The sequence below is a fragment of the Perissodus microlepis genome, chromosome 6 (assembly GCF_051167445.1).
Source record: "Perissodus microlepis isolate ML-2025 ecotype Zambia chromosome 6, ASM5116744v1, whole genome shotgun sequence".
Lineage (NCBI taxonomy): Eukaryota > Metazoa > Chordata > Actinopteri > Cichliformes > Cichlidae > Perissodus > Perissodus microlepis.
The window spans coordinates 14,915,870-14,925,404 of record NC_140466.1 but is presented as its reverse complement, the minus strand read 5'-3'; the positions used below and the strand labels follow the sequence as shown (position 1 = coordinate 14,925,404).

The 9,535-nt window shown below is 38.5% G+C and overlaps 1 protein-coding gene across 1 annotated transcript; it reads left to right on the top strand.

Annotated features, from left to right (window-relative positions):
- Positions 1–3,183: 3,183 nt before the first annotated feature.
- LOC146385312 (uncharacterized) lies at positions 3,184–9,407 on the top strand. The gene is made up of 7 exons (XM_084930971.1): positions 3,184–3,294; positions 4,063–4,185; positions 4,364–4,505; positions 4,634–4,742; positions 5,363–5,453; positions 5,721–5,906; positions 7,416–9,407. Exons 1-7 carry the CDS (start codon positions 3,258–3,260, stop codon positions 7,541–7,543), a joined length of 816 nt encoding a protein of 271 aa, XP_084787097.1. The 5' UTR covers positions 3,184–3,257; the 3' UTR covers positions 7,544–9,407.
- Positions 9,408–9,535: the final 128 nt, after the last annotated feature.

The window sequence follows — 9,535 nt, the reverse complement described above, 5'->3', positions numbered from 1 at the left end:
CAGCCACCTGGCCCCCTCTCTACTAGCCTCCACCATCCAACAAATAGCATGAGCTTTTGATTCGTTTTTTTGATAGAGTGTTTTTGCCCAGTGATTTGCAAGTATAACCGTGTGTGTGTATGTGTCTAGTGTTGGTATCTTAGTTTTTGTAAATAGCTGTAAATAGATTTGTAAAGTAGCAATTGAGTATTTTGTTCACCTTGTATATATTGTTCACTGCAGCAGCCTAGTAGGCGTGAGAAGCCATTTTTGTTGATTAAGTTTTCTCCTGTTTTTCATGTAGAAAGTTAGGTAAGTGAGTTGTCTTTTGTTTGGTTTTCATTTTGTGTAGGAAAGCGTAGGGACCATTAGGGAGTTTTGTTTGTTATTTTTGGCACTGCTCACTGCTGAAGCAAATAAATGGCTGCTTAGCATTTTAGAAGATACTATTGTTTGGGTTCTTGCTTTGGTGGAGCGGGAGTGGGCCAATTTCTTGTTGCGTTCAATACACGTCTAGACAAAGAACGTAACACTTGCCATCACCGGTGTGTGAATGTGTGTGAATGTGTGTGTGTGTGTGAATGGGTGGACGACTGAACGTGTAAAGCGCTTTGGGGTCCTGCGGGACTAAGTAAAGAGCTATACAAATACAGGCCATTTACCATTTAGGTGAGGTATTCCTTCCAGGAGGAGGCCCTGTATGGGCTCAAAATGTGGTCATAAATATTTTGTACTTGTAAAAAAGATTTGTGTGTGCGTAAAAAAGATTTGTGTGTGCGTAAAAAAAGATTTGTGTGTGTGGACTTAGAAAAAAAAAAAACCTGCAAGTTACAAGTACGAATTTTGACCCTATTTTTCTTCCTTTCATCTGATTGGTCAATGTCATGTCAATCACAAATGTAACAATCCAATCAGAGAACAGATGGGTTTGGCTGTCGGAGGGGCGCTTTTTTTGAACTGCAGGTCCTTGAAGGGTGATACAGTTTGAAGCTGGAGGATCTCTATATAAATATCCGATAGCAGCTAGGTCCCCTAACTTTCAGTAGCTGTTGAAAGGAAAAAGTTGTGGTATATCAGTGGTTAGAAATACCATTATTACTTTAGGATTAGTTTAACACAAAGTCAGGGCTGACCCAGGACCATTGCTGTGAGTCACAGTGCGCAGCATAAAAGTCCTTTCACATCAGACGCAGGATGTGCTGCTAATGCTAACTAAAAGCAAAGGATCCAGTATTTGTTGCGCTGGCTGCTGGGCTCTGTGGGTTTTTGCAGCAGCTCTACCTGTACTAGTCGCACCTGCTCCTTGTCTTTTCTATCTCTGACTTTATGTCCTCTACAAGAGTTTGGTTTTTTTTTTTTTTTTGCTGGTTCTTCAAATGTTCAATAAAAACATGTATGCTAATTCATAACGAAGAAAGCTTTGTAATGAAGACTGTCATTTCCAAAACACTGCCCGCCCCCACCCCGCGCGGTCCGCAGCGCTGTTGAAAAGGCTGTGGAAGTCCCTATATTAAACACGTAGACCTGTGACACAAAAATCACCAAACTCGGACGACCACAGACTGTTTTCCTTCGTGGTGATGAAGGAAAACGCTGGGTTGGCATGTAAAAGGGCATTTATTCCCTTCAAAGACCTGCAGTTCAAAAAAAGCGCCCCTCCGACAGCCAAACCCATCTGTTCTCTGATTGGATTGTTACATTTGTGATTGACATGACATTGACCAATCAGATGAAAGGAAGAAAAATAGGGTCAAAATTCGTACTTGTAACTTGCAGGGTTTTTTTTTTCTAAGTCCACACACAAATCTTTTTTACACATACAAATCTTTTTTACAAGTACAAAATATTTATGACCACATTTTGAGCCCATAGCCCTGGGGCAGACCCAGGACTTGCAGGAGAAATTATATCTCTCGGCTCGCTTGGGAACATCTCGGTGTCCCTCTGGATGAGCTGGAGGAGGTGGCTGGATGGATAGATGGATGGTTATTTTTTTCTCTAAGGCATCAGTATTTGCATACTGTTTTTATAATTAACAATACATTACTGTACAAAATACCATGTATTTATAGTTTGTTAGAGCATTGCTAATGTGTGTGGAGTATATTACATATAGCTGTTTATTCCTATATGTAATGCACTACTGTGTGATCAACTGTAAATTGCTATATGTATAATTTGTGTGTACCGCGGTGATGGGCATTGAGGATTTTCTTTTATATATTATTGCCCAGTTGGGGTGAAGTGTAGATTGCCGTGCCTTTAACGTGTGACACATGGTGTTAGTTTTTAATAGATTCCCTACAGCGCTTATCATGTCTTCCACCTCCAATCGTACAATTTTATAGTTTTACATGTATTTAATAAAGTAGATCTGTTAATTGTCTTGGGTCCTATTGTTACATGTATAGAAAGATTTTGTTTTGCATTAGCATTAAACATTCCTATTGAAATGGATACCTCCTTCGGGTCACATTTAGATAATGACTTTGGAAACTAGGAGTTACTCTAAAATGTTAAGGATAACATAAGGACATAAAAGAAGCAGAAATAGAGATGCAGGAGCAAATCAGTATAGAGGGAAGGAACAAGTTTACCTCAAACTTGAAATTTGATTTGTGATTTTGGACCATATATAAAATTGACTTGAAAGTTGATTCACTATATGTAACAAATGTTATATAAGCTTCATTTGACAGTTTGTAACTGTTGATACAGTACAAACAGTTTGATGGACAATGCATTGTAATGACAGTCACTAATAGCACTACAAGCATCTTTTGAGTTATTATGACCTTGCCTTCAGCAGACATGAATTATTGCTGCCTACACTATTTTTATTATTAATTTTTTTATAATGTAAAAAAAAAAGTGAGACAGTTGCACAAGCATTTTTGCATGAATTAGAATTAGTCTGTTATTAATAATAGAGGCACCCAATACAACCTTCGGCCGGCTATGATTAATACCCCTTGTCAATATCTCATGGCTGATAAATATCATCTATTTTGAGCGCTTGGCACTCTCTGGAGCCATATGCTGTTACTACGTTCTGATCAATCAGTAGCAGAAGTCATCTATACGCGTACTTCAGCACTCGACCTGCTGTCCTCTGGCTTCATCTTGTGGTCAAACAGAGTAAGCGCAACTAAAGAAGAAGAGCGGTACCACATTGTGATTCTCTGCCAAGTTGAGTTACACGTCAGTAGGGAACCGGTACTGGTGAGTGGACGTGTACCGTGCACGTCAGGCGGTTCCCGGATGCACCAAACAGAAACATGGAACGGGTAGTAGTGGAAGTGCCGATCAACAACGGTGAGATTCATTCCACCTCCACGTCTAACTCGCCTTTCAGCCACTTAAATAACATCTCCTAAACAGCATTTGCTGCTGCTCTCGATTAGTGCAGAGATGCTCCTCCTCCTCTTACGCATTTGGTTCGGCATTAAATTTGCTGTAGCCACAGTGGCGCTATCAGTGCTTTACAGGTTGTCTCGCTTCTCTGATTAATCTGTCGTAGCTGCAGGCTACTGTCAGCTTGTACACAGTGTGAGACAGTGTAGTCACAGAGTTGCTGTCATCTGTCAAATCGCAGTTCTGCAACTGGCACACTGCCTTTGCCATTTAACCTCTCTTCACCAATACAAAGGCCCAGTTTATTCTCCATCGTGGTTTGTTATGTCTTTTCCATTAACAAGCAGTAACATGCAATTGCACAATTAAACAGGTAACAGTGAATTAAGGAAAATAATCCAAACAAATAAACAAATAGATTTTAATTCTATTTTAATCAAAACACATGCGGTTTAATATTTCACAGGAAGTCTACGTCAGGAAGTGCAGTTTTTTTTTCTTTGATTTTCAAGATTACTCTAGATTTTATAGGTGTCGTGCAAATTAAGAGATTTATAATGCCACAGAGTCAAATTCATGTTTGATTTTCAAGTAGGTCAGAGGTCAAGAGGACTCTAACTAAGCCCACTGTGTATGAAGAATATCAGATCACCAATACACCTTGCTGTATTTCAGCATGTTCTTTTCTACTATTTTGAAAAAGTTATTCTGTTCTATTTCCATCTTAAGGTTTTCCCCTCGCTTGCCCTTCCACAACCCCACGAAAGCGGCAGGTGCGGTTTTCAGCACGCCATGACATCATCCTTCTGCGAGAGGTTATCGCACAGAATCCCTTTGCCTCCAAAGAGCCAGGTTTGTCTTTTTTTTAAATGACTTGTGCTTGAATGCCGACAGCTGCATTTCCTGCATGATAAATGTGTGTGGTGGGGGAAAAAAAGTTGTATAAATTTATTTTCTTCAAGTTGTTAAATGTGTCGGTATTACAAACCTCCTGTATACATTAATGAATGTGTGAACTGATTGATTTCAGGACGGATTTGGGCACGCGTGGGTGAGATTATCACTGCTGCCCTCCAAGAGGAAAACTTTGAGGTGGATGCCAGGAGATGTAGGGAGAGAACCATGCTGCTGCTAGACTACTACAAGAAACAAGACTTTCCCAGCCTACGCAGGTTGGTTCAGTCAACACAATTCCAAAGCCAGGAGTAAAGAAATCTTTGCACTGTATGCATGATGTACACTACTGGCTTTACTAGCAAGTTTTAGTTTGAGCACACGTGTGTGCTTTTCCTTTACTCAGGTTTGGAACAGAGAGATTGTATGCCCAGAAGGAGGATCTGCTCCATGAAGTTTTGGAGCTGGAAGCTGAGAAGGGACTCATAGTCAGCAATGATGGCACAAAGTACCAGGTGAGTAGCATTATTATTGTGTCAGCAGAGAGAGAAGAGCATGTGTACTACAATGCCAGTGTAAAAAATGCCTTTTTTAATAAGGTCTAAGTGATAACCATAATCCCAACCCTACTGCAACCCTGTATTTTCGAGAAAGGTGCTTTCTTCTGTGGAAGAAAATGTGATTTTTTAAAAAAAATTTTTTTACAACATAGACCTCAGAGGGTTGCATTAGAGGGGTAGATAAATCACTTAAGTTACAGTATTTCACTTTTTTTCTATACAGTTACAGATTTATCTTTTGGAAATATGGCTGACCAGATTAATGGGAACATTAAGAATGAAAACACTTAACATTCTCTGCAACAATCTGCCTATTTTGCTGCTCATAGTTTAGCTTATACCCAGAATTACAAGTCACAAAGGAAGGGCATCTGGCATAAAAATCTCTCAAATCAAACATCTAGGAAATAAGGAAGCAGCTAAAAATCACTACATGTAGCACAATCAAGCTCAAGTCATTTGTTGCAGCATTTTTACCCAAAGGATCATACTCACAATCATAAAGTAAGCAAAGACATTGAGTAAAATGTATGTATTCTTTGTTGTTGAAATGATCTCTCCCTTATATTTCTTAGGATGAAGAGCGGAGAAATCGAGTCGCAGAAGAACTAACTCTACCAGAACAGGACAAACCCAACATCACAATCCCGCAAACAACCACTACAGGTGAACAGATTCAAAACACAGGGGCAAAGGATGTGTAACCATCCACACTGGTGTCACAGATGCTGTTTAATGTCTAAATCTTAGTGTCATAACAGCTGGGAAAGACAGTTTACAGAATATCGTGGTTATTGTTCATTAAATCACCAGGATTTTTCAGTTAAAATTGTGATTCAAGGTAAAGACCCTTTAAAAAAAAAAAGATAAAATTTTTCTATTTCTGCTATGGTAGCTTTAGGAACAGTAGCCTGAATTTTCACCTAATTACAGAACAAGAAGAAGAGCGTGAGGAAATGACAGAGCTGTCAGCAGCGCCCACAGCCAAGCGGCCCTGCCAGTGCTGCTGCCAGACCTACTCTGAGATTCTCAGCTTCTTGGAGAAACGCTCAGAGGCGGAGCAGCGGCTTCGAGAAGAAGAGCTCGCCTTGCGCCGAGAGGAACTGGAGATTCAGAGAAGTATGATTTTTGCCATAGTCCTTGTAATATCTGCTGGTTTTGTTATCACCTTCATACTTATAGTTATCTTAGTTGCTGTTTTCTCTATTCCCCTGTCTACGTCTTCATGTCTAGTAAGCCTTTATAGTTCAGTGTTCACCCTCATTAGTTTCACCTGTGTGTAATTGTTCTCACTCATTTCTTATTTCCAGTAGCCCAGGCATGAGAATACTCAGTGGGCACTTAATTAGGTACACTTTGCTAGTACTGGGTTGAATGCCCTTGTGCCTTCGGAACAGCTTTAATTATGTGTGGATTACATTAAACAAGGAAACATTCCTCATAGATATGGGTCTGTTGAGATGAAATCATCACACAGTTGCTGCAGATTTGTCGGCTGATCCTATATGACGCAAATCTTCTGTTCACTGGGATTGTCACTAATAATACACAAGTTGCCTGTGATATTTAAATGATACTAGATAAGGGGAGCAACATGTGCCAAGACAACATGCCCCCACACTATTAACATTACCATCCTGAACCACTCATACAAAACAGGATGGTTCCATGCTTTCATGTTTTTTTACGCCAAATTCTGGTTCTACCATCGCAGAAATCAACACTTAAATGATCAGGCAACATTTTTCCAATCTTCTTTATAGTTTTGTTGAGTTTGGTGAGTTTTGTGACCAAAACTGTAGTCTCAGATTCTGTAGCCAAAGGAGTGGCATCCAGTGTGGTCTTCTGCTTCTGTAGCCCATCTGCTTTGAGGTTTGATGTGTTGTGCATTCAGAGATGCTCTTCTGCATACCTTGGTTGTAATGAGTGGTTATTTGAATTACTTGACATGTTACTTGAATTACTATTGAGTTAATGACATCAGGGACATATTTTCGTCCACCGAAAACTGCTTTCACTGGATATTTTGTCTTTTTTGGCCATTCTCCGTAAACCCTAGAGATGGTTGTGTTGCAAAATCCCAGGGGATTTCTTGAAGTATAGAGACCATCCTGTCTGCCATGCCAGATTCAAAGCCACTTAAATCAACTTTTTTTTTCCCAGACTGATGCTCATTCTGAACTTCAGCAGAACTGAAGCATCATGCTTAGGTTTTTATGTTATATTTAAAATGCAAGTGTGCATGAATAATGATAATAATGTATACTTTATTGATCCCCGTGGGGAAATTACTCCTCTGCATTTGACCCATTCACTCAGTGAAGCAGTGGGCAGCCACTAAGCAGGCGCACCGGGGAGCAGTGTGTAGGGACGGTACCTTGCTCAGGGGTACCTCAGGGTAGCCGTTCAGGGGATTCAAACCCCCAACCTTCCAATCATGGGGGCGACCACTCTACCTACTGAGCTATCCCTGCCAAAAAAAACAACAAAAAAATACTAGTGTCTATACTAATAAAACGAATACCACTAAACTGAAAACAATACCCTCTAAAACTTATCTGAAAAGAATTTTATGAAGATTGTCAAGCTGCCATTGTGCTGATATCCATTTTCACTTCACGTTTTCAGGTAAGATCGCTCTGGAGAGAGAACGTCTGGGAGCTGAGAGAAAAGAGAGGGAGCGGAGATTTGAGCTTGAGAGCCAAGAGAGGCAGGTCATCTTGGACCTTTTAAAAGAGAAGGTGCTGAAAGGCTGACAAATTAAAACTTTATCACCTGCATTTTGATGCATTTATTTTTAGTAAATTTGCAGAGGTTGGGAGTGGGAGGGGCAAAGTTATCCACTAAAAAGAGGAAGGAATGCAGTGAAACTAGAAATAAAAGATTATGAGCGTCAGATACTGGTTACCTAGACAAATGTGTGGAATTGCTTGAAAAAGTGTTCAGACATCTTATTTATGTGCACTTTCTTTTGTTTTATAGTCTTAAACTGGTAAAATTGGCTTTTCCTTATCAAAGTACACTCAATCATTTATTTTTACAGGACAAAACTGATAAAACCACCTGGCCTGTTTCCCCAGACATAGTAAAGCATAGTGCTGGTAGCATTATGAAATAGGGTCCATAAAGAACTTAAATATGAATTTAATTATGCATTTAAAATGCATTTTAGGGACTCCAATTTACTGAAAACAAAGCCAGATCCACCAGAAATATTAGAATTAAGTTCAGAAATCCAGGTGTGCGAAGGCTCTGAATATTTTTGCACATAGATTTGCACATAGATTTCAGATTCTTTATCTCCAAATTAAAAAAAACAACATTTTATCACTTAGAGGAGATTTTAAATTAATGGGACAAAAAGACAATTTCATTCTATCAAAATGAGCTATAAAGCACTGAAAACAGCACAAAGTTTGGAGACTAAAAGCAGCTGCAGAACTGACATACAGGTAATGACAGCATCTATAACAATCAGCCGGCACAAACTGCCCCACGCTAATTGTTATAAATGTTAAAAGACTAGGTGAGTTTTATTTCCCGTGACAGTCTGAATTAGGTTTTTATAGCACTGCAGTAGCTGAAATTAAGTAATGGAAAGGATAAATAGGCGTGGTGTGGCATCTTAGGTGTGGTGATCTACTGAGCCAGAACTGGCAGACAGGATCATTGTGTATGTTCTGTTATAAAAAGTCAATAAAGCTAGCCTTTTCCTAGAATGACACCAACAACATTATATGCTCTTTTCAGAGAATATAAAATTGTTTGCAGTGCTAGAATGAAAAAAAAGCAAACATAATAAATACATAATAGCCTTTATATTTAGGAAATTGGGGTTATGGACCTAAATGTTTCTTAGCTCTGTAGCATTTACCCAGATAATTACTTTACACATGCCTTATTAAACATTTTCTATCTGAAGGCATTTTAAAAAACATACATAGAAATAAAACTATATTTTACTGAACAAATTGCTGTATTTTGACTGGTAAGCACTTTTTAATGCAAAAATTCACACTAAAACAAGCCATGAAGTCTTTCACCTTATTCTTCAGATTGTAAGAATAAGTTTTTTTTTTTTGTTCTTGATAAAATTACTTTATAATAAAATATTAATGAATTAATTAATGAAAAGTTAGCACCCTTTTTGTAAGTAGTTGTTAAAGTTGCTAATCCCTCGTAGGGATCGGTCAGCCGTAAAAGTTACAGTATAAGGTAGATATATGTTCACGATGCAGCACTTTTTAAAAAACATTTTCTGCTGATGTACACATTGTTTTTTTTATGATTACTTTAGTTTACATGATAGCACTACTGTGAAATTATATAGAAAACAAACTTGACATGTTATTTTTCCTTACAGTGGGTCCCCACAATGTGTTGTATAAAATATAAGGCAGATAAACAAATTGTTTTAACCTAAAAAAGGCAATGATGTCTATTCTGCAAATAAAACAAATAGTAAAGAGTGTTCGTGTGGCAGTTTATAATCAACATTGTTTACATTTACCCCCTCTTATTCAAGCACAGTATTTTTTAGAATCAAATGTACTACATGTCATAGTGCTGTTATAAAGTGATTCATCATCATCATACATTAATCTCCTAAATATTTAAACTCATGAGGCGGAACATCTTAGGTCTTGAAAAAAGGACCTTTTTGTGTGACCTCACAAGTTACTTTCCCATTATATGCAAGGTTTTGTTTACTAGGAAATGTTACACAAATTTGCAGACTGTTTACTAGA